The sequence below is a fragment of the Lethenteron reissneri genome, chromosome 23 (assembly GCF_015708825.2).
Source record: "Lethenteron reissneri isolate LAM-NWPU_2019-01 chromosome 23, ASM1570882v1, whole genome shotgun sequence".
Taxonomy (NCBI): Eukaryota; Metazoa; Chordata; class Hyperoartia; order Petromyzontiformes; family Petromyzontidae; genus Lethenteron; species Lethenteron reissneri.
In genome coordinates, this window is record NC_083801.1 from 18042192 (window position 1) to 18069780 (window position 27589).

At 46.7% G+C, this 27589-nt stretch overlaps 1 protein-coding gene across 1 annotated transcript; it reads left to right on the top strand.

The window, feature by feature from the left end:
* Positions 1-5657: 5657 nt before the first annotated feature.
* On the top strand, positions 5658-21447 carry LOC133345780 (coatomer subunit zeta-1-like). The gene is made up of 9 exons (XM_061556753.1): positions 5658-5759; positions 9944-10012; positions 10236-10317; positions 11889-11980; positions 12953-13008; positions 13873-13947; positions 17049-17100; positions 18042-18080; positions 19441-21447. The coding sequence occupies exons 1-9, from the start codon at positions 5742-5744 to the stop codon at positions 19486-19488; spliced, it is 531 nt and encodes a 176-aa protein (XP_061412737.1). The 5' UTR covers positions 5658-5741; the 3' UTR covers positions 19489-21447.
* Positions 21448-27589: the final 6142 nt, after the last annotated feature.

Sequence of the window (27589 nt, forward strand, 5' to 3'; positions counted from 1 at the left end):
CTCCCCCGCGATCGCGTGCGAGAAGCGCGTGACGGGAAATCAGATTTACCACTGCGCATACGCGCGTGCGTTTCCCCCCCCCCCCATCAATTGTATTTCCCACTGCGTTTAAGAGTGGCCGGGTTTTGTGCTGCCGTATTTGGGACATCGCGCGGCGGTCGTGGGTTTTGTTTAATATTTCACACCGCGGCGGATAGGGATGTGATGGTTATTTCACACAAGGTGTAAGAAAGGGCGATTCTGGGTTGTTTTTATCTCACGGATGCGGACGCAACAATAATTAATCTTTGAGCTGAGCAATTGTTGCGAGAGGCGAGGTTGGAAGTGATTATAGCCCCTATGGCTTCTTCTACGAATGTTTTATTATGGGACACCATCACCGCATGGAGTTGCACGTCGGAAAGTCGTGTACATATCACGGTGGATGGATGCACAGCGAATAGTTTGTTCACCCCGCCGCCCGCAGCTGAGATTTTAGCGCGGTTGGCTACGTACGGTGCGAAAGAAGTTCAGCATACAGTGAGGCTACTCATCGGGGAAGTATTCTAATTATGACAAATGCTGGTGGTGGGTGGAGGGAAACGAGGGCCAGGGTTTCCGTGGGAAAAGCAGCTCGCAAGGGATGCCTCTGACGAGATTAATGAGCAGAGAGTTGAATAAGTTGAACAGGAGACTCGTGAAGACCCGAATAAAATGGAGTGTAACTATTACGGATGGACACAATTGGTCTTGCGTGGGTTTGTACGCAGCAGAAGCTTGAACTCTTCGACAAGGAAGACAGGAGAAGGCTGCAAAGCCTTGAGATGCGTGATTTGTGGCATCAAATTGATCAAATAAATTGGGTGATGGGGAACGAGAAATCCTGAAGATCTTGAGCAAGTTCAGGAGGAGACGAGTCTTGTTAAAGAAAAATCTAGAGAATACAAATATATGGATTTGGCCACGTTTCAGAGGTGGAAGCTTTATGGAATGGGCTCTGGAGCGAGTAGGGGATGTTTGGGAAAAGGACAAAGAGGCAGACACAAAAAATGCTGCCCGACAACTTGACGGAAGGGTTCTTTCGGTTGCCTTTTTTTTTTTGTGAAGAAAGTTCACGGTCGGAGAGGATCTAGGAGGGAGTTTGAGCGGGAGATTCTGCCATTTGGCAGAAGACACAAGACTGGATAGGCGTCCAGGTCGCTTCTGAAAAATAATCTAATAGCTCAGTGGGCTTTACCTGCTAAGATAAAAAAATGAGTTAGTTTTATTTGTAGATATTTTTTAAGTGATTGGTTTGCATTTCCTATAATTTACACTCAAATCGTGTTTTTTGTATTGTTCGTTGCGACGTTCTGGCCTGCCCCTTACTGGACATCTGTAAAAAAAGTGCTGTATAGCTCATCGGATCTCCTCTTGTAACATAAATACATATTCTGATTATGGATAGGCGGCCTCAGGTCGTTACCTTGGCTAGTGACCCATTGGGCAAATGTTGATGGCAGAGTGGTTCGCCAGGGCTCAGAGGGCACGGGTCCCGCGTACCTTGTCCACTAGTCGGGCTCCAGGGGCCGTGCCCTCTGGCGGGTTAATGTTTATTAGAGGCGCTTGTTTTCCTCCTGAAATATAATAAAAGCTGCGGCGCCCCGGTGTTGTTTACGCAGACATGTCCACATACATTAGTAGCTTTGTGCCGCAGTTTTCCGTTGGCATCTCGCACTTGTCAGTAGGGACAACTTTGGCCCAGCAACTCCAGCACAAATGAGATAAAAACGCAGATAAAGTCTCCCTGTGTCGGAGAACCTTCCCGTAACAACAACAGCACCCGGACTTCACCTACACACTGCACAGATAACAACACTGTACAAAGTGTTCCCCTGGTCAAACGGCCCTTTTGTGTATGTGTGTGTTGCATTGTCGTATTTGGGTAGGTTTTAATAGACGTCTGGAATGGTGTTTGACCATTTTTGTCTCCACGTGTGTGCGTATTCAAGCGCTCCACCATTAGTTGTGGGTCCTGAAAAGAGGTTTTAACTCGAGGGTCAATCTGTGTCCCCGCAAACCACGTGAGGGTTAGGTGGCGTCTACACCTCTGTCGGTGGTCCCAAACCAAGGGGGCATTCAAACAGGGAGGTTATTTGACCATACTTCACCACGCTGATCAGTGTGAGTTGCTATAGGCGGAGAGCATAGACACGTGACCATAGTATACTCCAACACAATTTCACTACACTGCCCTCAGCTGACCACCACTTTAACACGAACGTGTACATAGCATGTGAAATAATACAATTCGTGGATAGTTTGGTGTTTAAAGTATTACATCTGTTAAGGGACTGGGTCACCTAAAGTAGTTTCAATAGTTTTTGTCTAAGATATGTATGCCGGTTCGTCTCTGCACTGCAATATACTTTCCCTCGCATATCAGCATTGTTCCATGGGCTTTCCGTGATCCATTTTGTCGTCTCTTTCTGTCAGCTTAATCCCCGTTTGCCACACCCAAAACAAAATGTGCAATACCTACCCGCTCAAAGCATCGCATCAATGTGTGTGCAGAAGTGGCTGCTTTTTTGTATCTATCCATTTTGAGTGATTGCATACGGTGTGCATGGGCAAGTCTTCCTTCCGATAGTAGGAAGCCACTGGGAGGTGTCCACTTTTCAAGTCTAGATTGAAAACTAATTTGATGAGAACTAATTTTTGTGTTTAGTTTGTTGTTCTTCCCCGCCGCACCTCCAATTAGCACGGTTGGCTACGTACGATGTGAAAGAAGTTCACCATACATACAAACACACACACCAAATCTCAATCTAGTCGTGGCAGTGTGAGGCATGTAGAGGCTTTTACAAATAAATATTATATTGCGTAAAAGTTAACAGGTTTGAGGAAATATTTTCTTCACTGCTAGCCACAATTGACATTTTAACACAAAATGTGAAATTTGGCAAAGATGAGGTAACTAATTGACTCATGTGTTAAGATATATGCCTCTTAAAATGTTTTGAACGAAAAACTATAAAATATATTTATTTACCAGGTAAGGCCCACTGAGCTATGTAGCTCTTTTTCAGAAGCGACCTGGCCACAAATGATGGCTCACTGAAGTGGCTTGTCATTATGGAAATGTATAGCAGCCGAATACTATAAATGCTTTTTTTATACATGTGGAGGGAAAAACCAGAGGACCCGGAGAAAAATCCACACGACCACGGGGAGATCATGCAAACTCCAAATATACAGGCGTCAGAGTTCGGATCAAACCAACGACCTCCTGTATATCAGGCGAGGTATTTAACATCTCACCACCGTGAAATGGGTGTTTTCAGAGCCTAAGGTTAGAAAAGCATCAGGAAGTCGGGGTGACGATGGGATCCAAGAAGGCCGCATGTGCATTGCGTCTGGTGTTGCTCATCCAGAAGTACAAAAAACCGGGACAAACAGCAATACTATCTAAATACTGGAAGATGGGAAACTAACATACAATCTACAAAAAAACTCGACTTTTATAGTTTAATAATCCAGATATGAAAACGTACATATTTCCCAGGACAGCTATCTCGAAAAAGGGTACGATCCTCAGAAAACTAGGACAGGTGACACCCTCGTTGTGTCACATGCAGTGGTGGCATAGCACGGTTGGCATGAGCCCTGGTTCACGAAATGAAATGGGGGGGGGGGGGGCCCTCTCGACAATTTTCTCGCTTTCCGTAGCCTTTCTCCCTCCTCCAGTCCGTGAGCCCTCAGTGCATTGGTAGGCGCCTGCACACTCGATAGCCGCCACACTACTGGTCCCAGTCCGTAACCACAACCACCATTCTTCCTTTGTGCCTCCCAGAATGCTCTTAATTCTCAGAAACCTATCACGTTTTATGGTCGTAAAATAACAAAAACTTCTGTAAAGTATATATCGTTAGAATGGTTTCATTGGCAGGTTTGTGAAGTCTGAAGTTCGATGTTTTTTTTATGGTTTCGGATTTTTTTTTGTTAAATCCCACTGTCCTCACATAGGGTTAGCGAACTTAAAGGCGGCAGCAGCAGCAGCCTCTTCAACGGGAGAACGCAGCTCTCTTGACAGCGAGAGAGTGGGCAGCTGCTCACTGATGCATGTCTTGAGAATACGGTACAGTGCTCCTTTACCCGAGAAAGTTTTAAGGTGTTTCCACTGATACGCGGCGCGCAGATTTTCAGTATCGTTCGTATGTTACCCGGTCAAATAAAAAAGTTTAGTTATTGTTGAACTTCCTTCGCACCGTATGTAGCCAACCGTGCTAATCGGATGTGCCAGTATCCTTTTATCTGTATTTGTACCATTGTTAACTACAGTAACCTAGTGCCAATCTGTCAATGTTTCAGCTCGGCGTGCCATCTAAAGTTAAATTCTGCACAATACGTGACCGCATTGTGCAATACTGGACAGTGAATGGTGTTTTGTTAGCCGACGAAGGGGCACGTTACAATACTCCGTGGGAGCAAACTCCAACACTCGAGTCGCTGTGCAGCTGGTGTGTCTCCCAATGTCTCTCCATCGTTGATTGGGCAATGCGTGACCAAACTACAAACAGGAAGTTTAGTGTGTGTGTGTATGTTGCAATTGTAAAAAGTGCTACTGTGTGTAACCCAAACTATAGACCTAGTGCCTGCACAGCAACACAATGACTGATATGGCTGTCAGTCATGTGTGTTTTTTTTTTACCTGAAAATTTCGAAACACACCAAAGACAAAGATACCCCCAAATAGCCTGTAATAGACTGTTGGGTCAAGTGCTGTTAGCGAGCACCTATGAAGGCCGGCACGTCACACGAGGGGGATGGGTGGCCAGCACCACGCCCGGCCGCCTTTGTCTCAGAAAGTGGCGATGTTTACACACCGCACCAGGTACTCATTTGAGGCTGAGTCGACCTAGGGGAGGCCCATGACCGGTTGAGATAATCGTCACCGGTGTTGTCCATGAGAGGGAGTCGAACTCTGTGGGTCGCCGGGTTCGTAGGGCAGCGCGATAACCGCTGCCACGACCACTCTAAGCGACACCATCGCCACCTTCACACACATGCTCTAAACTATGCATGCTCTAAACTATGATGACATTCAAAGTGACTTTCCAACGTATATAATTTAGCTGCTGACACAGTCAGGCCACACCATGGGATGTAATAATGAGGCTATGAGGGAGTTTATGAACATTTTTTTTTCGAGTGTGAATTTATTTTCAAGACCTACCAATGTGATGTAAAACTAAAACTAAACAATTGTTTTATTGTACCAGGTAAGGTTCACTGACCTATATATAGCGACCTCGATACAAATGAGAGCCCAATGAAGTGGCTTAACCACGTCGAAATTTACAGCAGCCAAATATTCTAACCGCACGTTGATTCTAAATGTGGCGGGGAAAAAACGGAGGACTCGGAGACAATAATTGCACACGACCACGGGGAGAGAGACATGCCAAACTCCAAATATACAGCCATCAGGGTCTTAGGATCGAAACCATGACCTCCTGTATACCAGGCGAAGTAGTTAACATCTCGCCACCACCGCGAGATGGTGGTGGTGAGGTATTGGCCAGGGGGTGGGATTGGTACTTTCCGGTCGAATTAGGTGTCCCAAATAACCTTTGCATCTCCACCCCCTCTTAAAACGATGGGAAATTCCCACACCTGTGCAAAGCTCGTTCCTCGAGCTTCCAGCCCTGAGGGTAACACGGCTCAGTGCTCACTGGCACAGGGACGAGGCCACCACCACCACCACCTCCTGCCACAGAGACATGGAGCAAGAGACGTTGGTAACAGATGGTGCTTTTTTATTTCCCCCATCTTTATACACTCATAATGTAGTTGTGCATCAAACTGCATGAAATTGAAACTCCCTTGGGGAAGTCGTGGATGTTTACTGCTTCCTACCAAGGATTCGATCAATTGCTTGTGCAGCAGATTTATACTCTTTGCTTAACTCACATCTGTCCACTCTGTATATCCAGAGAGACCACTACTGGGCTGTCTCCATCCGAGAGGTCCTCTTAAATAAATACGCCAGCTACCCAAAGGACCACTCAGTTTCTGTGACTCCTCCCCCCGTAGCCTCGGCAGAACCTCCTCATTCCAACTAAAAATGCCTTCGTGCTAAAACTTAAGTTTGGTAAAAACAGTAATTTCGTGTGGCTGCTCCACTTTTCTGGAATGTTCTTGCCGCTCATAAACAGCTTGATTCCCTCCCTTCACCCTCCCTCTTTATTCCACTATTCTGCCAACACCCAGAGCTTACTTACAACCTGGTGCCTCTTACTCTCATATTACATTTTGCACTTGCTTTAAAAAAAAACAATTATCGTGTGAAATACTTAGTCTGTTAGTTGTGCAATATTCCTTAAGGACACTGCCCATAATGTTTACAAACCGCCTGATGAAGCTGGTTGTATTCACCAGCGAAACATCGTAATCAATTTGTAAATGTTGTGGGATTATTCTCCAACAAATCGGTTGTGTTGAAGCAGTAATTAATTAATTGCCACGCTTTGTTTTACGGGACAAAAGTTTACTAATTGGCTGTGTCGGGTGGTGGTGGGTTAACGACACACTTATATTTACGCGATCTAACCCACAAAAAAACCCTTTATTATGAAGATTGTTTGTTTTGTATTCCGCTTTTGTTGTTGCTGAGCTTATGCACCACAGATCTCCCATTGTAAAATATCCGGGTAACTGGCTGAACAGGATCATGCGTGTAACAAATCAAAATCAACTGTAATTATAAAATCTGCCACCCGTTTAAGAAATGTTTCTCCCCAGGAGATGGAGCGATTACATCTTTCTCGTGTGCAGGCGCGAGTTTGATTGTTAGGTCACAGGACCGTGAGAGCGGTGGCCTTGATCCAGCAGTGGATCGATCATGGCTGATGGTGATTGATGATGATGGCAGCTAATGTGCGTCAATCTTTAGCGTAGCAAATAAAAGTATAAGCACAAACATGCCAACCTCTCCAAATTGAATAACAACGAGCCGAGGACGAAAACAAATCTAAAGTGTTAATGTTTCAAACCGGTTCAGTTAAATTGGATTATGGTAAACATATACCCAGCAGTATTTGGTTTCTATACATGTCCACATACAGAGTGTATGACGTTTGTTTCGGTAGAAGAACCAAAGATTAGCTTACACCAAAAAATATATATAGCTAACCATCAGAATGCCATATGGTAGGAAATGTGTATACATAACCCGGGTTAGACATTGATTAACAATACAGCATGTAATCGTACAGTAGTTCAACGTATTGTTGTTAATTCGTATTTGAAACATAATTATGTTTCACGTGACGCTATTGCTAGTTTTGAGAGTTTTATTTATTGATTTATGTCCTCCACGATAAATAATAGAGTACAGTGCTTATGAACACAACTCCCGGAATGTGCCCGACCTCGTCCGATCTCGGCAGCTGAGCAGGCTTGAGTCTGGCCAGGGCTTCGATTGGTAACCACCGCCACGCGCAAACAGGTTGTTGTACTGCACCTCGATGCTCCCGCGCCTATGCTCCTCGCCTTACCAGCGTGGTGAAGTATGGTCAAATTATCCCCCGCAACCCGTATGATGTGGGCGAGGGGGGGCGCGCTACTCATCCAGCAGTCGTTGATTGACGTGAAGGGCTGTCAATGTGCATTTAGAAACGTGCGTTTAGAGTATTTGGATTCTATAAATGTCCACATGATGATCAGCCACTGAATTGGACTATCATTTGTGGCCAGGTCGCTTCTGAACAAGAGCTTTATACAGCTCAAGTGGGCCTCACCTGCTAAAATACAAAAACAAATAGGTCCATAGTTTAAATTGTTGAACGTGTACAGCCATTGGTTAGCTGCTCGTGATTCGTCATTGTCCACTTGGCTCAGACCTGAAGGCGTCTCTGTCTCTCTGTGTGCGCCAGGAAGGGTGAGCTGTGGGTGTCGCGGGGATTAGGTGTTACGGAGGCTGCTTATTGACAGCTCGCAATCGGGGATCAAACGGCACGAACCGTGCGATGGGGCTTGCCTCTCTGTTCCCGTGAATCTTTGCCTGTCTGGACATGGTTGCTGGTTATGCGACGGGCTGGCAACTTTTTGTTCCAAGCGTTGCATGAACACCATAGTGGGCGAGATGTTAACTACCTCGCCAGGTATACGGGAGATCGTGGGTTCAATCCCGACCACGATCCTGACGCCTGTATATTTTTAGTTTGCATGCTCTCACTCTCTCTCTCCCTCCGTGATCGCGTGTATTGTTCCCCGGGTCCTCCGGGTTTTCCCTCCACATTTATAAGCCAACGTGCGTTGAGAGTGTTTGGCTCATAGAAATGTCCATATGATAAGCCACTGTGTTGAGCTTATCATTTGTGAACAGGTCGCTTCTGAAAAAGAGTGATCTAGCTCAGCGGGCACTACCTGGTAAAATAAAAACTAGTTTCGTTCATCATGAGGCCTCCTTTGCCAGTACCAAAATATAATAATAGGTCTTTTCCCCTTTTTTTCTGGCAACAAAATTTAATTTTTTACAAAAAATAATTTTTATATTAACCACAAAACCTGCGGTCAGAATGCAAACAAAAAAACACTGTATGAGACTAGGCTCTAAGGAAAGCTGTCTCTGGTGCGGACCAATCATTTTCAAGGACAATGCATACATTATCAGTGTGTTTTTTGTTTGCATTCTGACCCCATGTATTGTGGTTAATGTAAACATGATTCCTCGTAAAAAGGTTTCAGTTTTGTTGCCAGAAACAAGGGGGAAAAACCTATTATTATAGTTTAGTTCAGTTTTAGTTTAAATAAACATCATGCTTTCCATGGCATCAGTAAGTAAATGGCAGCAACGCTTGTGTATTATCATGATGAAACTATACTTATAGCCGCATATGCAGCATCATTGTTGTCGTCAGTCAAGAGCAATCCACTGCTGGATGAAGGCCTCCCGAAGCTGTCGCCGTTTCTCACTATCCCGCAATGTGACAATCCGCACAGCAGCTGTGCACGAGCTGACGACATTGCCCCATCTCCGCGGTCGAGTATTAACGCTGCCCGTTTCGTCTGTCGTTAGTCGTATAAAGCAGTGGTATTGTAATCTAGATTTGAAGTTTTCGTGACTGCAGGGATCCATACTCTTTGGTTCTTTCGGTAAAGTCACGTCGGTATAAAATAAAATAATTTATTTTATTTATAAAGTAAAATAAATTATTTTATTTTAGTAGGTATAAAATAAAATAATTTGTTTTATAAATAAAAATATTTATTTAATTTTATACCTACGTGACTTCACCGAAAGAACCAAAGAGTAGAGTGGTATTGTTACAACAAATAATATGGATTTATTCGTTCCCCGAAGACATAATAACCGAGCCGCTTGAATATTTAGAGGCTTATTTTATTTCTGTCCATAGGAGGGATGGGAGAGAAAAAAACCGTGGGAAACAAGACCTCTTCCGCGTATTTTCTTACGGTTGGATGTTCAAATAATCACATTTATTCTGAATGTCTTATATTACAGCAGTAGTTCTTAGAGTGAAGTCCCCGATACCACCAGTGGGTATGCGACGGTCCTCCAAGTGGTCCCTTGAGGGGCTGTGATGCAGATGCAGACTGGCCCGGACAATAATGACAACGTTTATAGACATTTTGTTTCGGACATTAATTCATATTTGACTTATGATATTTAATTTAAAAATGAAGTTTGCTCAACTACCCCTTGAGTAAACTACCCTAACGCTACAAATCTAAATTCCCCTCCGCTTAAAAAAAACAACAACAACCTTATAGCTGCGTAAAAAAAAAATTAGGTTCCGGTTATTTGAATTAGTGGTATTTAGAGAGATACGCGAATGCGTTTTGTCACCAGGGTGTCGGTCAGCGGAAAGGTTTGCATCGGCTGAGCGGTCCGCGGGCCACAAAATAGTTTGATAAACACTGGGTGACACCAACGAAGATGCGACATTTCTATTTGCAGGAGCCCTTTTTCAAAGTGGTGAAAGCCCTCCTGGTGCTGGACAGCGATGGCTGCCGTCTCTATGGCAAGGTGAATCGCTAGCACGGGCCTCACAGCGGGCCTGGCTCCCTTAAATTGTGGAAGTTTTTTTGCTTTGCGTCCACTTTTATGTCTCGGTAAACTGGCTTACATTAAACACAAACAAACTGCAAGTATGTTTGACTTTCTGAAGATTCTCTGTTGTAAACATGTTGAAATATTCCCACGACGGGAAAACGTGTCCCACGTGTTTCGTTCGTTTTTTTCTTCCCAGTACTTTGATGACACCTTCTGCGGCCCAGAAAAACAGAGCGCGTTCGAAACTAAACTTTTTTCCAAAACCAAACACACAGACAGTAAGTCCTTAAGCATACAATTTGTACTCGCTTTATTTAAACAAAAAATGAATTTTAAAGATACTTGTATGTTCGTCAAATGAATGTGAATGCTTTGCGTGCAACACTCGATGGCGTGATTCAAGAGCCGAATGGCTCACAGAGCTATACCAAATAAATGAAACTGAAAACTGAAACACAAGGTACAAGCGATGCTTGAACACCGTCGTTCTTGCGTAGACACATTCGCATTGTTTACACGCAGCTGACATTCGATTAAAGGGAAAAAAATTGCTTGCCACATATGAACCACAATACCCTTGCTGGTCTGGTCAAGGAGCGTAAACCACCTTCACGCGAACTCTGGTGGTCATCCTTGCAACAGCAGCAGCTTTTGGCTTAAACCATTGAACAAAGACGGCAGCCATTGCATCGCACGCTTTCGGATGCACTTCTGCGGCCATCTGGAACGCTCTTCCTGCCGATATTAGGAAGCCACTGTAGCTGTGCACTTTTAAATCATGTAGATTGAAAACTCATTTCTGTAGAACTGCTTTTTGTGCTTCGTTTGTTGTCCTTCCCCCGCACCTTCGATGAGCACGGTTGGCTACGTACGGTCCAAACGAAATTCAACGTAACGTAACTACATGCCAATCTGCAATTGTGTTGCGGTACTATCATCGCACGCACGTGTTGCTGTTTCATCAGCAGTGTGAAGGGGGAGGGGGGCAAGGCCTGGAGTCCACCGTCGAGTTTGGGCGAGGGGGCCCACTCGTCGACAGTGTGTGCCACACGGCCAATTGCCGAGCACATCCAAAGAGTGGGTTTGTGGCCACGTTGGGCCCCCGTGTCTCGAGGTCGGTGTGCACATGGGGCCCCTGGCCGGTGCGGGACCTGTTGATGAGCAGGCGCCCGTGGCTGGCGCGGCCGATCGAGGCCACGAAAAGGCACACGGAGGGGGTTGAGGAAGTGGTTGTTAATGTCTCGGTTGAACCATTCCTCAACGCCACCTTGATGCCGTAAACAATGCATCCCATCTCATCAGATAATCAGAAGCTAAGCAGGCTGGAGCCAGGTGCTGGGATGGGCGGCCACCGTGCCTAAAACATTAGTTGTCGGCTGCTTGCGGTTCTAGATTGTCAGAAGAGGGTGGCGTGGAAAAAACATCCATTGTTGTACTGTACTATGCTCTCCAACTGGAACTGTCCAGCATGGAGGTCAAATAACATCTATGACCCAAACAGCTGTTGAGGCCATCATCCAGCAGTGGATTGGCATTAAGGGCTTCACGCCGATGGCCTGTATGTGTGTGTGGAATTCGATTCCCGCTCACGGCCAACGCCAGTGATGCTCATCTGAACCGGACCTGGGCCTCCCCTAGGTCGACTTAGCCTCAAATGAGTACCTGGTGCGCGATGTGTAAACATCGCCACTGGGGAGACAAAGGCGATCGGGTGTGGTGCTGGCCACCCACCCCCTCGTGTGCCGTGCCCGCCTTCATAGGTGCTCGCTAACAGCACTTGCCCCAACAGTCTGTTAAGGCTATATGGGGGGGCGGGGGATTATGTCTTTGTGTTTTTGTGTGTCTGAAGACGAGGTGATGATGCTGGAGGGCTGCACAGTGCTGTATCGTCCCAGCATGGACGTGTGTGTCTATGTGGTGGGAGACTCGTGCGGGAACGAGGTACGATCGTGCAGCAGCAGCGGCACACGCAACGCGCGATAGCCATGTCACACGTGAGGACATTACGGTCACATCACGTACAACTTTTACAACAACAAAAAACAATAGCACACGCACACACACATATATATGAAATGTGCATCCATGAATAATTGAAGTGTCGAAGGCAGATGAGAAAATATGTGTTTGGAAACAGAATTCATGTGTGCTGAATGTGCAATTGTCCACGTGAAATAATGTGGCCCTGCGTGTGGTCCGTGTGTCGGCCCGTTCAAGTTCAAGTTCATGTATTAGGTATAGCCCTGTGAGCCATTCGGCTCTTGAATCGGGTGCAACCGCAACAAGCAAAAAAACGTGAACAAGAAAACATCTTAAAGTGAATATGTGACTATGTGCAAACAGAAAATCCAAGAAAAGACAGCAAAATGTTGCAGAAAAAGCACCGTACACCAACGCTGTGTGCAAAAACCCCAGTGGGATGCAAGTCAAACAACAACAACCACAAGACAACTTAGATTAAGGCCATCAGTTTTACTCTGTACTACAACAAACAAACATGGCCAAACCAGTAAACTTTTCGAAATCACCAAAATAAAGCAATGAAACAGCCCGTGTGCGGAGAGCGGTAGTGCGGTGGTCAGCGCACTGCACTACGAACCCGACCACCCCGAGTTCGATTCCCGCTCACAATAAAAAAAAACCAGTGGCGCATATTGGAACCTGCCCGGGCCCCCCCTTTAGATCGACTCAGCCTTACATCGAGTGCCTGGTGCACTGTGAACACATCGGCACTGTGAACACATCGGCACTGGGGAGACAAAGTCAGCCGGGAGAGGTGTCGCTCACCCACCTCCTCGTGTGCCGTGTCGACCTTCATGTGTGCTCGCTTGCACCACTTGCCCCAACAGTTTGTTAACGGGCTTTACGGGGGGGTGTTTATCTTTTTGTGTGTGTGTGTGTGCCCTCTCCAAGCTCATGCTGCTGTCGGTGCTGGAATGCTTGCTCAAGTTGCTCAATCTCATGCTGGGGTACGGTCACCCTTCCCTCGCATCTCTCTCTTTCACAGCGCTTTGTCAATACACTGCTGGATGAAGGCCTCCCCGTGCCGTGTCGATCATGAGGGTTGTTTACTCGACCTGTGGAGAGCGGTGGCGCAGCGGTTAGCGCTATGCTGCGCTACAAACCCGGCGACCCGAGTTCGATTCCCGCTCACGGCCAACACCAGTGACGGTCATAATGCACCAGTCCTGGGTCTCCCCTAGGTCGACTCAGCCTCAATTGAGTAGCTGGTGTGGTGTATAAGCATCACCACTGGGGAGACAAAGGCGGCCGGGCGTGGTGTTGGCCCTCGTGTGCCGTACCGGCCTTCATAGATGATCGCCAACAGCACTTGTTACAACAGTCTTTTAAGGCTATACGGGGGCTCTTTGTATGCACTATACCTCACTATGCTGGTCAGCACGTATTCATAAAGGTCAGGGCAAGGGGAGAAGGGCGGATATCACTCGCCACTGATGTTAGCCATGACCAGGAATCAAACTCAGGTGTCCGGGTTGAGAGCGCAGTGCTCTAGCTGCAGCACTTACAATTCGCCCCGAAAACCATGATCATACAGGACCGTATCGCCCGAAACATGCGTGCAGCACTTTTTTAGATTGTATTTATTTAACATTGCCGCCTTGTTTACTTGCAGCTCTTAAGATCTATCGTGTGTGAAATGATGCAGGGTGTTCATCTCGGGGCTCCCGTGGAGAACGCAGTAACAACCCCCCCACCCCATCTCCAAGCGCGATTGTTTGCCTGGACAAGCCCCACAAGCTGTGTGGGTGGTGGTGGTGGTGGCGCGTGCCCGTGGAATGACCCAGTGGTGAACCGTGCGATGTTTGCGACAGGAGCGTGGAGAGGAGCGCTGTGCTGGAAAACATCGACGCCCTCCTCCTCGCTGTGGATGAGATCGTGGATAGAGGGTGAGGCAGTGCCGGGTTAAGCTGGTGCGGGGCCTGTAGCATATGGTATAAAGGGGCCGTAAATAAAAAAAAACGCGTAAATATTAAAACACAGATTTTGAAATTGCATAGTAAAGTAATTGTATTTTTTAATTTGCAATACAGCCAGATAATACGACAATTCGCTAACCTTAAACACCCAGTTGTTCATAGAAGTTGAAGGCGGTATAGTACGATAGTAACAGAGCAAGTGCAGAATTACTGAACCGGAATTGATAGCTTGAAAGCATTTAGCGCGGGGCCCTTGAAAGTGCGGGGCCCGTAGCTACTACAAATAGTAGTAGCTACTTTTGCTACTGGGATAATCCGGCACTGGGGTGAGGCCAATGCCGGTGGGATCTTTGCAGCCCGTGGCCCGCCGATGTGCGTGATGTACACTCTGCGTTAAATTCAATTTCATTTGTCTCACCCGAGGACATTCAATCCGTCGCACGAGCTCCGATCATCCTCGCGGTGGCGGCTTTTCGTCTGGCCATTGAACAAAGAAGGCCGCCACATCGCGCACTTCCAGACGCACTTCTGCGGCTATCTGGAACGTTGTTCCTTCCGATATTAGGAAGCCACTGGAGCTATGCACGTTTAAATCTCGATTGAAAACTCATTTTTGTTCGAACCACTTTTTGTGTTTAGTTTTTTGTACTTCCTCTGCACCTTCGATTAGCGCGGTTGGCTACATACGGTTGCGAAATAATTTCAACATACATACTTACTGGGTCTTCTGATATTTGCACGGGAAAGTTAATCTTCAGCATCAGCTACGCAGGCCGTAGTCTCTGAAATGTCAAAGACACACCCGCACACTGAGTCACGGAACTGGGCTCATCTCAACTGCCAATCCCCCTTTACCCAGCTGAGTTATCATATGTTGTCCTAAACCTCTTCTTGGTTCTTTCGGTAAAGTCACGTAGAAGGGAAATAATAAAATAATAAAAATAAAACATCATAAAATCATTCCCACGACGTTTCGGCCACAACGCAAGCAGTCGTCCTCAGGTGAAGAACAGGTCTGTCGGAAAGACAGCGTCATTTATTATTTTTTCATTTCCCTTCTACGTGACTTTACCGAAAGAACCAAGAAGATGAAAACCCTGCAGTCACGAAAGCTTTAAATCGAACAATTATCCTAAACCGCTGTAGTTGCGTTCCTGAATAACATTGCGTTATGGAAAATCGCGTTATGATATATAACCTTGTGGGTAAAGCACAGTCCGTGATCACGCGTGAGATGCGTACGCGGGCTGAACAAATACCGAGACGCGTGCACAGCATCTGGAAGCAACCAGCAGCATGCTAGATTTGAAGCTTCTAGATTTGAAGCTTTGACCGAGTGTTAACATCCCCAGCGTTTAACAGTACTCTCCTTTTTCGTATTTGATTGTCAGCCAACACTGGTGAAAACAACATGGGCATTTTCGTTCTCTTCTATCATGTGCACCAACAGGGGCTTGCGCACAAACACGTATACGTACACCTCGTGCTCTCTTTTAGCCCCCCCCCTCCCAATACGTTCCATTCATTGGCTACCACATTCTGATAAGCTCCACCCCCACTCCTCCCCCTTAACTTGTATTTAAGAACTTGCATTTTGGAATCCCTGCCTCACTTGATACAGCAAATCTAGCAGTGACGGTCCCACCTGATGACGGAGACTTGTGTTGCCTCCGAAACGTCGTGATTTTTATTATTTTATTTTTTATTAATTTTAATTTCATTTTTTACCTACGTGACTTTACCGAAAAAACTAAGAGTATGAATCCAGCAGCATCCCGCCTTGTGCGATGCTACGCCGGAGGCAGCCGTGCAACCGCTAATTCCTGCTCGCGCGACGTAGTTCAGTTTTACTCGATCGCGTTGTGTCCAATTCGCATCCGCGTTATAAAAATGCGTCGCCGAGTACATTCGTCGCGGTATATCCCATTCGCGTTGCGAAAACGCGCGGCGTTCTAGGAGAACGGACTGTGCCGTGGACTCATCCGATTTGTAAATCCATCGCTCGGGGAAGTGTTCGTACATCCCGACGCAGACCACTCTGCAGAGAAAGACCGAGAGACTAATAACACTGGTCAACACACTTTTCTGGTATAAGGTATTCCAACGGTTTTAATGTAATTTTGGGGTGCTGATTCCAAATCTGGCATCAGTTTTTGTTTATCACATCAGGTTTTTGAGATATCAAATATTGCATTTTCAAAGAAAAACTGCAAAAGAAAAATATTAAATAAATGTGGATAGCGACATAAAATGATATTATAAACACACTATCCTAAAAATACAGCAACATGTTTTAACACTAAAGCAGTCACTGACTCGCAACAACTTGCAATCATAAGTGACAGAGTTAATTTCGGGTAAAATCAATGAAAATGAGGTATGCCGATAGCATAAAATGAGATGTGATAGAGCAAATCTGAGATCAGATTTGGAATCAGCACCCTGAAATTAGTCTAAAACAGCTGCAAAAGTCCAGGCCAGAAAAAAATATTTTGTTGTTGTTGACCAGTGTAATCCCGGAGGCTTCGCCGAGATAAACACTTTAATAAAATGCAGTACTCTGTACTTTGTATGTGAAGTCCTTTTGTCGATCGACTGCCGGATACGGGCTTGCTCGCACTTGTGCGGATAGTGTGGGGGGGTGGATTGTTTGAACATACTCTTCACATTCGTCAGTGATGGTTGGTTGAATGCCAGCCGCACGGATGCTTCGCACACTGCAGCGATGCAATAGATTCTGCTTCACTGCCCTCTGCTGACAATGTACTTTTTGCTGTACTGTGCATCTTGCAAAAATTGTACATTGTGATGTCCGTTCGGTTTCATGCAAATGTTCATGGGCCCGATTTAACCTCCAGGCCCACAAGCACAAGTTCGACAATGTCAAGATTGATTTGTTGTTGGAGTTATCACCCACATTCTGGCTAAAGCAGAGGGAGCCACAGTCACGTCGCTGGCTTTATTAATATTTAACAATTGTACTACTGTGAGTATACTTGTGAACTATTAACCTCATTGGTACTGGACATGGACCCCCCCCCCCCCCACCGTGTGTGTGTCACGTGGCGCAGGGTGGTGCTGGAGGTGGACGCTGAGGTTGTCCTGAGTCGGCTGCAGCCCAAGGTGGTTGCTGGATCTCACCCCCCCCCCCCCACATTCAACCCCCCCCCCCCCACATCAGTGTTCTTCATTGCAAAGGTCCACGGGCAAATGGTGGCCTGCCTCCCCCACCCATCACCGTGCTGCTGTCAAAACCCCAAATGTTGTCTCAAATGCGTGGTGGCCCTCGCACACTGATGATGTCTCATTGGCGAAAGTGCTCCTACCCCCCCCCCCCCCCTTCTGAAAATGAGGGAAGAAAGCTTCTTTAACACTACTGGATTATTTAAAGAAAAATCTTCTTGGTTCTTTCGGTAAAGTCACGTAGAAGGGAAATAATAAAATAATAAAAATAAAACATAATACAATAATTCTCACGACGTTTCGGCCACAACGCAAGCAGCCGTCCTCAGATGAAGAACAGGTCTGTCAGAAAGACATTCAGACAGCGGTCTGCGCTATGAACCTCGTGTCTTGCGTTGTGGCCGAAACGTCGTGATAATTATTTGTATTATGTTTTATTTTTATTCTTTTATTATTTCCCTTCTACGTGACTTTACCGAAAGAACCAAGAAGATGAATCCCTGCAGTCACGAAAGCTTTAAATCGAAATTAAAAGAAAAATGTTAAACTTTTTTTGCAACACGTTTTATTACAATCGCTTAAGACCGGGAGCGGTGGTGCACTGGTTCGCGGTCTGCGCTATGAACCTCGTGTCCTGAGTTCAATTCCTGCCCACGGCTAACATCAGTGGGTGGCGAGCGATATCTGAAACGGCCTTTCCTTCACCAAGCTATGGACAAACACGGCTTGGTGGAGCACTCCATGCAGTGGGGAGGTCGGTGCAGTTGAACCACCTGCACACTCAACGGCTACGTCACTGTTATTATCAGCAATGTTTATATCCCTTGCTTTTGCCTAACGTCAATATTATGTGTCTGTGCCCACTATTTATCGTATGACAGGTTAACTACATACCTGTGACGGAACAGACGATGTCCCAGGTATGCATTCCACTGCTGCGTAATGCCAACGGCTGCGAAATCAATGGCTGCTCAGAGGGGTGGTGCAATGATGTTATGTTCACAGAGAGGGCAGCGAGGGTTAAAATGTTTCCAGAGAATAAACGGCCTTGTTAAAAATAAACATTGAGTAATGTTTAAACGGTACACTCACGTTCACGGAGTTGCACCGATAGGGAGGAGAGTGAAACAGTTGATACGAAATGTTGGTGCGCCGGGAGACATTTATTTGTCTCTCTATACTCAGATGTTCAATTAATACGCTCGTTTTGCACCACCTGGACGTTCAGCTAAGGCTTAGCTCGACACGTGAGCTGGCCACACTTGTACCCGATACCCGTGCTAGTATCAGCACTGTGAGTTGTAAATGTCTGTTGCTACTCTTTGGTTTTTCGGTAAAGTCACGTAGGTTTAAAGAAAACAAATACTTTAAATCACGACGTTTCGGAGGCAACACAAGCTTCCGTCTTCAGGTGAAACCGTCACAGCAAAATTGCTGTAAGCAAAATTGCTGTATGCCAGCCGAAACGTCGTGATTTAATTTATTTGTGTTCTTTTAACCTACGTGACTTTACCGAAAAAACCCCAAAGAGTATGAATCCTTGCAGTCACGAAAGCTTCAAATCTAAAATGTCTGTTGCTGTCGTTGCAAACTTAGACAAAGCCACCGCCAGTCCATCAACAGATTAGCTCAGTAACAACAGTGAATCCCGTGTCCAGTCTGCATTGCGTTGGTTGCATGCATCACAAAGTCGTAGATTTTAGATTTTAGAGAGTGCAACTCTTGATTTTGTAGCGACACTTTTTGGTAGGGCCTCATCATAGAAGCAACTGTGAGGATGCCAAAAAGTCAGAATTTGTCTTTTGGGAATGAGATATTGATTTGTTAAAGAAACTTTCCCATCAGGACAATTCTGAATAAAAACCCTGTCTCTAGATCTAAATAAAGCTCGTGTTTTATCTACCCTTTAAACACAAAGCAAATACAAATATCTGCAATTGGTCATTTTTTTCGACAGAAAAAGGCAAGTTCGTTATAACTGAATCAGTCCTTGCATCATGCCTGACATGTCACATTACCTCACCATACTGCATGTTTTATTGACGCAGCACGGCTTTAGGCCACTAAGAGACAAAACTGTGGCCACATTTGTTTACTTGCTGTTTGAAATCACCTTGTGCATGCATTGTTACTCGCATTTGTCTCCATCCTGCACTCCCCATCACATTAGTTTCTCATCATCGACAGAAAGTGTTTCGAGTTGATTTGAAGAACATTACATTTTTTTAATGTAACTTCTGCTTGTTTTTCTTTCTCCTTTGTGTTTCTCATTCTCTGCAGCTCATGCAGACTGCCAAGCAGCACATCAAGTGGCCCCTCCTGCAGTGAGCGTGGTGTCAGAGTGATGTGCGGCAAATGGGAGAGCGCGCTGGGCATTACGTTACTGAGCCTGTGGTGGCAAGGGGTTATCTCCCTCGCCTGGTATGCAGAGGGATCGTGGGTTCGATCCCGACCCTGACACCTGCTGTATTTTAGGAAGTTGCATGTTTTCTCTCCCCGTGTCCACGTGGATTTTTTTCTCCAGGTCCTCAGGTTTTTCCGCCCTCCACATTTAAAATCAAAATGCCTTACGAGTATTTGGCTGCTAGACATTTCCAGATGATAAGTCACTTCGTTGAGCTTTCATTTGTGGCCAAGTCGCTTATTAAAACGATCTATATAGCTCAGCGGATCTTACGTGGTAAAATTAAAATTAATGAAATAGTAGGAGTAATAATTATTATTTGAACACGTAACGCGCATAGTATTCCCTTGTTCCCAAAGAGAGAAAGAGAAAGGCTTGGAAGGCGTGAGGAACCAAGGGCAGCCAAGTGACGAGCCAGTTCCAAACTTCTTCTCCAAGTTCTGGAGCCCTCGATGTAATTTAAATTATGATTTACAATACATCATAATTGTAATAACTATTTAATTTAAATTAGAATAATTTTAATTATTATAGGTTGTGGTGCACAAGGAAAATATAACCAGAACAAAAACTCAACACAGTCGTCAATAAAACTGCCTTAAAAGAAAATATTATAATAGACGACGTTTCGGGCAATGGCCCCTTGGTGCAATGAAGCTCAAACCATCGCCTATTTATTTTATTTGAAGGCCACAGTGTTATTGACGGAATGTGTTCAGTTGTATTCCCCTCCATATATCCAGGGGTTATTGGCCAGTTACCGTGTTGGGTCTTCACTGTAGCGAGAAACGTCTTGACACATCAATGTTGACCCCCATATGTTTGTGAGCCAGTGGCCTGAAATGAAGCTTCGTGTGCTTTTTGTTGCACTCGGCGCGGTGGTGGTGGTTGTGGTGTGTGTGTGGTGTTCACGTGACGTGCACGAGGCACGCGGTCGCCACAATTGCGCCTTTCACCGCCGGCTCGAATTCACATGTCGCGTGTCATTACCATTGTCATTAAATATCGCACGCACAGGAGTGACGACGTCTTGGCTCAGAGAGCAGGAGGAGGAGTGGGCCAGGGGAGGGGGGGGAATGGCTTTGTCACGACGGTCCTGGGGCGCCTCCTACAGATCGATGCGTAACATTGCACGTCCCCCCGTTGTGAAGTGGGACCTCAATGTGACCCAAAATTATTATCAATTTTCATATACCGTACGTAACACACCCGATTGTTCAGGTGTGGTCTACAGAATTCGGACTAAAGAAAGAAACACGTGTACTATGTGACAAACCATAAATCGTTCCAAGAAAAGGTTAACGAAATAAAATCTGCGGTGAAGCTTTGAATATTAACCTTCAGCAACAAATTGGGCACTTTTTAACGAACCGATATAAATTTTGATTTAAATCTTTCGTGACTGCAGGGATTCATATTCTTGGTTCTTTCGGTAAAGTCACGTAGAAGGGAAAGAATATTTTTTATATTTTTATTTTATTATTTCCCTTCTACGTGACTTTACCGAAAGAACCAAGAATATGAACCCATATAACTTTCGTTTATTTGCTCACGTATAATATAAAGGGAATGCACAGCCCTTGTCAATCCACTACTTGGATGAAGGCCTCGCCGTGCCGTGCCACTGTTTGACCGCGCACACTTCACGGTGGTCACTGCGGACTGGTGAACGGGAGCCCGGGGCAGGCTCCGGAGACACTCGCCACTGGCGTTAGCCGCGTCGAGGAATCGAACTCGGGACGTCGGGTTCACAGTGCAGTGCCGCATCTACGACGCCACCGCTACATATACGGTACAGTATTAGAATACATTTATTGAAAATCTCTTAACTTGAATTGCAAGACTTTTTTTGTTGCAATGATAAAACACTTTTTTTGCTTTTATTTTCCTGTAAAAAAAAAATAGTGAGGTGGGTGGCCGGTGCAAGGGGGGGGGGGGCGGCGATGGTGAAGAGGCGAGAGAGGGGGGGGGGGTGCGCATTCTCGGAGCAAAATGCCTCCTCGTCTCCCGTGTTTCGCCCGAGTAATTCCCTTGGCATCCCACGGCGCTGGCCCGGCGCGACCTCGGCCAAGGGGGCAGGGTCGTCCCCTGCCCCCTGGCCCGGGGGCCTCGCGAGGGGGGCCCAGTGACGTTCGTAGCCGTGGCCGCGCGGGGTGCAGCCTTCCTGTCTGCACGGCTTTCCTTCCTCCAGCCGGTGGCACAAAGTGACGGCGTCTCTCGACTCGCGCCGCCGGCGAATCGGTCCCCGAGCGGCAGGTTAGGAAGGCCGGGCGCTTCCCATGCCTCTCCGAGCCCACGCGGCCGCGCGGCCCCTCTGATGAAGGAACAAGCCCCCCCCCCCCCCCCCCCCTCCGCGCTCTTGGCACACAATAATGGGACACGTGTTGCGAATGTTGAGTTGCCTTTTGGGTGGCTAAAAACGCACGTCGCGTCGGAGGTGGCGCGGTGCCGCTGCTCAGAGTTATTTTTAAGGCGGTCAAAAAGCTCACGGCATTGAACTTTTTCCAGCCTTTTGTGAGCTGCATGCTTTCCATCAATTGTTAGTTGATGTTTTGTTTTGGGTTTTTTTCTCATTAAAGGCAATGCCAAAATCCACATCGCAAAGCAGCAAGGGATCTGGGTTTTGTTCATGCAGTGTAGCAATGTCAGCTTTTGTCAAAGGGAAAAAAATAGTCCTAAATGAGCCTCGTGTACGTTTCAACAACTAGACGTGAAGTGGTCATGGGACGTTACTTTAAAACTTAGTGATTATGTAACAATTCAAATAGTATCGATTGACAGCCCTTCGAGGTGAGTTTTCATTGGACACTTGGCCACGAAAAAAAGTGTCTTCAAATCATGCTGATAGTCGGTCTTGATCTATTCACCGCTAACTGAATGCCTCTTCCAAACTATTGCGACCCCTCACGTTCAACGAGCCATCTCGCTCCCGCACACGGGGTCATCTCATGGCTCCATGTGGACGTTCTCCTGTTCGCTCGCATCTTTGGCTGCCATTCCATCGTTAGTCTCGACCACTGGCCATCGTCCCTTCTGGGCGCCACGATGGCTACGAGATGTTCACTCCCTCGCCGGGTATACAGGAGGTCGTGGGTTCGATCCCGACCCTAACGCATGTATACTTGGAGTTTGCATGTTCTCTCTCTCTCTCTCCCCGTGGTCGCGAGGATTTTTCTTCCGAGTCCTCCGGTTTTTCTGTCCACATTTAGAATCAACATTACGCGTTTAGAGTAGTTGCTTGCTGTACATTTCCACACGACGAGCCACTTCGTGGAGTTATCATTTGTGGCCGGGTCACTTCCGTAAAAGAGCTGCATAGCTCAGTGGGCCTTACCTGGTAATATTAAACATAGTTGAGTAAAATAGTTCGTGGGACGTGCCTTGCTTCAGCTCATTTTCATCAACATGTAACACGATGTCTGGTCTGCTTCGCGAATCTTCTCTGATCCACGTATTCCTCATTCTGTCTCTGATTATTGTGCTTCCAAGCGCGCCCCCCCCCTGCACGCAGCTTTGCGCAAGTTTCAGCCTTTGTTCCGCTTTCTCTATCATTGTCAATGTCGACGAATACAAACACAGTTGGTATAAAGCACATCCTTGGCATTTTTTCTTCTTTCTACAAAGCACTTCAACCGACACGCGTGTTTTCTTTAGGTGGCTATTGAATCACACCAGGACAGTATCCATCTGTCGCTAATAACACAGCCGTCACGTTACAACATCCCCTATCTCCTTCACAAAAGTTGGCCAGAAAGTAGATTCATGTTTGTGGATCAAATACGGCAGTCCTTTTATTTAAGACGCGGTCTCTACTGCCACCACGTGGAGCGTTAGGAAATCTGCACATTGGCTCTGCCCCGTGGATTTGCGGGGACAATCTAGTCAACATTGTCGTTGGAGAAAAGCAAAAAGACGATGCTCGTTCATGCTTTAACGTGGCAATATCTAACACGTGCCGGACAAGCAGATATCCCCAGCAAGACGCTGCTGGCTCTGCTCACGCGTGCAGCTGTGCATGCCGAACGCCAGACGTGACAATGTCTGTCCAGAAGCAGCAGATGGTGCGATACAAAGATGCTACCCCCCCACCTGTCAAAGACGACGACGACGCCGCTCCCTACCTGAGCAAGTTTTTCCAATCATCTTTGATTGCGCCTTAGCGGTTGACCCCGCGTGCTGTACGGGGCATGTGGCCGCTGTTGCTGACGCATAAACGGTGGCTGGAAATATCCAGTGGCATATAGCGTGGCTGGCCTCCCCTCTGCTTGGTGTAATGAATGAATGAACGAAATTGGGCATCACGTTCAATTTCATCCGCTCCCCCCCCCCTCTCTGATCCCGCTTCGTCCCTCGTCGCAGTCCGGCGCTTGGGTCCCTCCGACCTCGTGGTTCCCCCGGTGCAGTTGCACCGCCTGCACCCGCCACTCTGCAGACCTCAGCGTTGCTTCACCTTCATTCACAATGGCTTGAATATTCTGAATCTCATCGGACAACCCCGAGAATGTGCGTGGCCGTGCACCGCCCAGCATAAGTCCTCGCCACGATCCCAGCTCCGTCCACGCAGCACAGGTGATTCTTAACCTTCACTAGGTTTTCACTGGGTTATCAGAAGGCATCTCGCACCCCCAGGAGGTCGGTGCACCCCAGGTTAAGAACCACTGCCCTGGCGTGTGGCTCTGTGTCTTTGAGGCCAGCCATTGCGGTATGAAGTTTCACTCGCCGCCGAGTGAGCCAACGCACAGATTGCACACGTGTAGGTAGTGGCCTTGTTCATGCATTCGCTTGTTAAGCGTCACTCCACGCAAGATAATTTCTCCGTTAGCCGCTGACGGGTGCCGCCCCTTCGTCGGAGTTACTCTGCAAGTGTAACTGGAGAATTATCATTTTGCTAAGGCCACGCGTTCACCTGGGGGTTTCTCAGCGCAGCTGCAACACGCCAGACTGAAGGTGAATTATGTGGGCACGTGCTGGTGAACTTCTTTGGCACCGTACGTAGGCCGACCGTGCCGATCGGAGGTGCGGGGGAAGGACGGCAAAACTGAACACAAACCAAAAACAGTTGCAAATTCGTGCGTTCGATGATGCTGCGTCGGCAGCGGTGAACGAATGACACGCACAGAGCAACGCGCTCGTCAATAAGACCGTGGCCTTAAAATGGGTGACGTTTCGGGCAACCGTGCTTCTTCACAGCACACACGGCCAGACAAAGGCCTCCTGGCGCCTTGTTAGACATTGGAGTCCGTTTGACCATAATTCACCACGCTGGTCAATGCAGGTTGGGTGAAATAGGAACCAATGTTAAGGACGTATGTTGAACGTCTTTCGCATCGTACGAAGCCAACCGTGCTTGATCGGAGGTGCACTGCCCTCTGGCAGAAACATCTCTGACTCCGTTATGTTCTAGATAGACTCGAAAGATTTATTTTTGGGGGGGGAACTGCCATAAAATATAAATGCTCAGATAAAACCCGCAACTAATGTTAGCCGGGAATCAATGTCTCGTGGCCAGGTTCATAGCACAATGCGCTAGACCACTGCGCCACCGTTCCACTTTCACTACATGATGTACATTTGGCATAAACGCCTAAAGCCCGTCCACAACTTGTGATACATGAGACTGACATTTGCGTTTCACAATGAGGATTTGTGAGCATCAGGCACACAACCACCACTCAGGATGGTGTGTATGTGTGTGTGTCATCCCTAACCCTTGGAGCAGAGCAAACCCAACCTGTTCTGTCAGTGCATTCTTACGGGACCTGAAAGATCGCTTTCAGGTGAACTCAGGACACACGTCGAGAGTAAACCGTAATTAGAGGCTCCGACATGGGAAGTGCATTTTAGTTTTTTTTTGGGGCGGGGGGGCAATTCTTGTGTTGTTTTAACCTTCATGATTTGGCAGACAGTCTTCGTGACCGCCGTGGATGTGAGTGGTTCGTGTCCTGCAGCCACTCGTTAGAGAAACCGCAGGGATTCGCAGGAGTGTATTTATTTTACTAAACAGTCCACAGTTGTTGTGCATGCGGGGTCATTGTTAATGCTGTGTGCGCAGAGCTTTGAGCCATTGCTTTGTTAATTAGCAAGCACGTACTGAATTTCCATTGGGATGCAGGAGAAATTACTCAGTGGGGGTGTTTTTTTTAACCTCGTGTGCTGCGGTTTTTCGCGTTGTTATTACAGTCGTGTGTTGATTATAATCGCCGGAGATTTGGATGTAATCCTTCACGTGTAGATTATCTTGACTTCAAGAGAATTCGCGACGACCTGAAGGTAGGCTGTTCCACAAAGTTTCGAGGATACGTACGATTGGGCCTGTCCGCGAGGAAGCATTTTTTCTAGTAACAGCGTCTGCGTCCAACTGATTTTCCCAAACAATTTTTATATCAAACTAAAACACGCTATGTGCCGTACGAAATAGTTGGAAGGGAACTCCAGCAAAAGCCATTGGAATTATCGCGGTCACAAGCAACACGAGTTGCCAGCTGCGTCTCTCGTGCAATCGGCAGAGGGCAGCAGAGCCTTTGCGTTCCAGAGAGCTGTGATTGGCAACACAACGTGTTCTTTGCAATTAACCTCAAATGTTCAAGATCGATGCCAACACAAATTCAGAGGAACTCCCGCAGTTTGCATTTAACGGAAACGAATTCAAAGTGTGCTACCCAGTTTAATGACAGGTGCAGTAACTACACTACAGCCTCTGTTTATATATATATATATGGGGCCGTCCATAAATGACGTCACGCGATTTTGGACGATTTTTGACCCCCCCCACCCTCGTCACACGCCGTCACAAAAAGTCAGACCCCCCCCCTAAAATATGACGTTACAAAGCTCTGCGCCCCCCCCCCCCCAAATAAAACATGCTTCAAAGCGCTTTAAACTATTGTATTGTTATTCTAGTGCGTATTTAATGTGGCGCTGCACTCTGATGTTGTGGGAAAAAATATTTATTATAACGTCTATTTAATTAAGTAGAACGTGTTGTCTATATTTATTTAAAGTTGCGCATTTTGATGTGACGTCACATTTCTCACCCCCCCCCCCCCCTCGTCACACATCGTCACAAATGTCTGACCCCCCCCCCTCCACCAGGTGCGTGACGTCATTTATGGACGGCCCCAATGGTATCTTTCTCCAATAGTGCTTATAATCCATAATAAAGGGTTTTTTGGGGGGTTAGATCTCGTAAATAGAAATGTGTCGTTAAACCAGCCACCACCCGACACAGCCAATTAGTAAGGTTTGCCACGGAAACAAAACGTACTAATTAGTTACAAGTTCAATACACAACCGGCGTGCTGTCGAGTAAACCCACAACATTTTACAATTCGAGTACGACGTTTCGCTGGCGATTACAACCAGCTTCGTCGGACGATTCGCCAGGATTGTGTGGATGATACCGGTCGCGAAAGCCCACGCGTTCAACTCCAACATCGTTTCCCTGCAGATCAAATCCCCGAATTGGGGTGAATTTAATTCATCGACGCAATATCCCCAAGTGGGGTGCCCTTCCGTACGCCAGGGTCGGTAGGAACTGGACAGGATGTTTTTAACTTCCTCCCATGCAGCTAATTCATCCACGTATTCTACTTTCTCGCCCACGTCAACAAAGGTGCGTCACGCGTCGGCGGAAAGGGGTCCGTCCATAAATGACGTCACGCACCTAGGGTTGTGTGGGGGGGTCAGACATTTGTGACGATGTGTGACGAGGGGGGGAGGGGGGTTGAGAAATGTGACGTCACATCAAAATGCGCAACTTTAAATAAATATAAACAACGTGTTGTTAATTAAATAGACTTTTTAATGTTTTCTCCTACGACATCAGAGTGCAGCGCCACATTAAATACGCACTACAATGACAATAGTTTAAAGCGATTTGAAGCATGTTTTATTTTGAGGGGGAGGGGGAGCAGAGCTTTGTGACGTCATATTTGAGGGGGGTTCTGACTTTTTGTGACGCCGTGTGACAAGGGGGGGGGGTGAAAAATCGTCCAAAATCGCGTGACGTCATTTATTGACGGCCCC

Coding starts and splice junctions, on each gene's coding strand:
- LOC133345780 (XM_061556753.1), top strand. Junction 10,013..10,235: donor GCTGCCGTCTCTATGGCAAG/GTGAATCGCTAG, acceptor TTTTCTTCCCAG/TACTTTGATGACACCTTCTG. Junction 11,981..12,952: donor GAGACTCGTGCGGGAACGAG/GTACGATCGTGC, acceptor GCCCTCTCCAAG/CTCATGCTGCTGTCGGTGCT.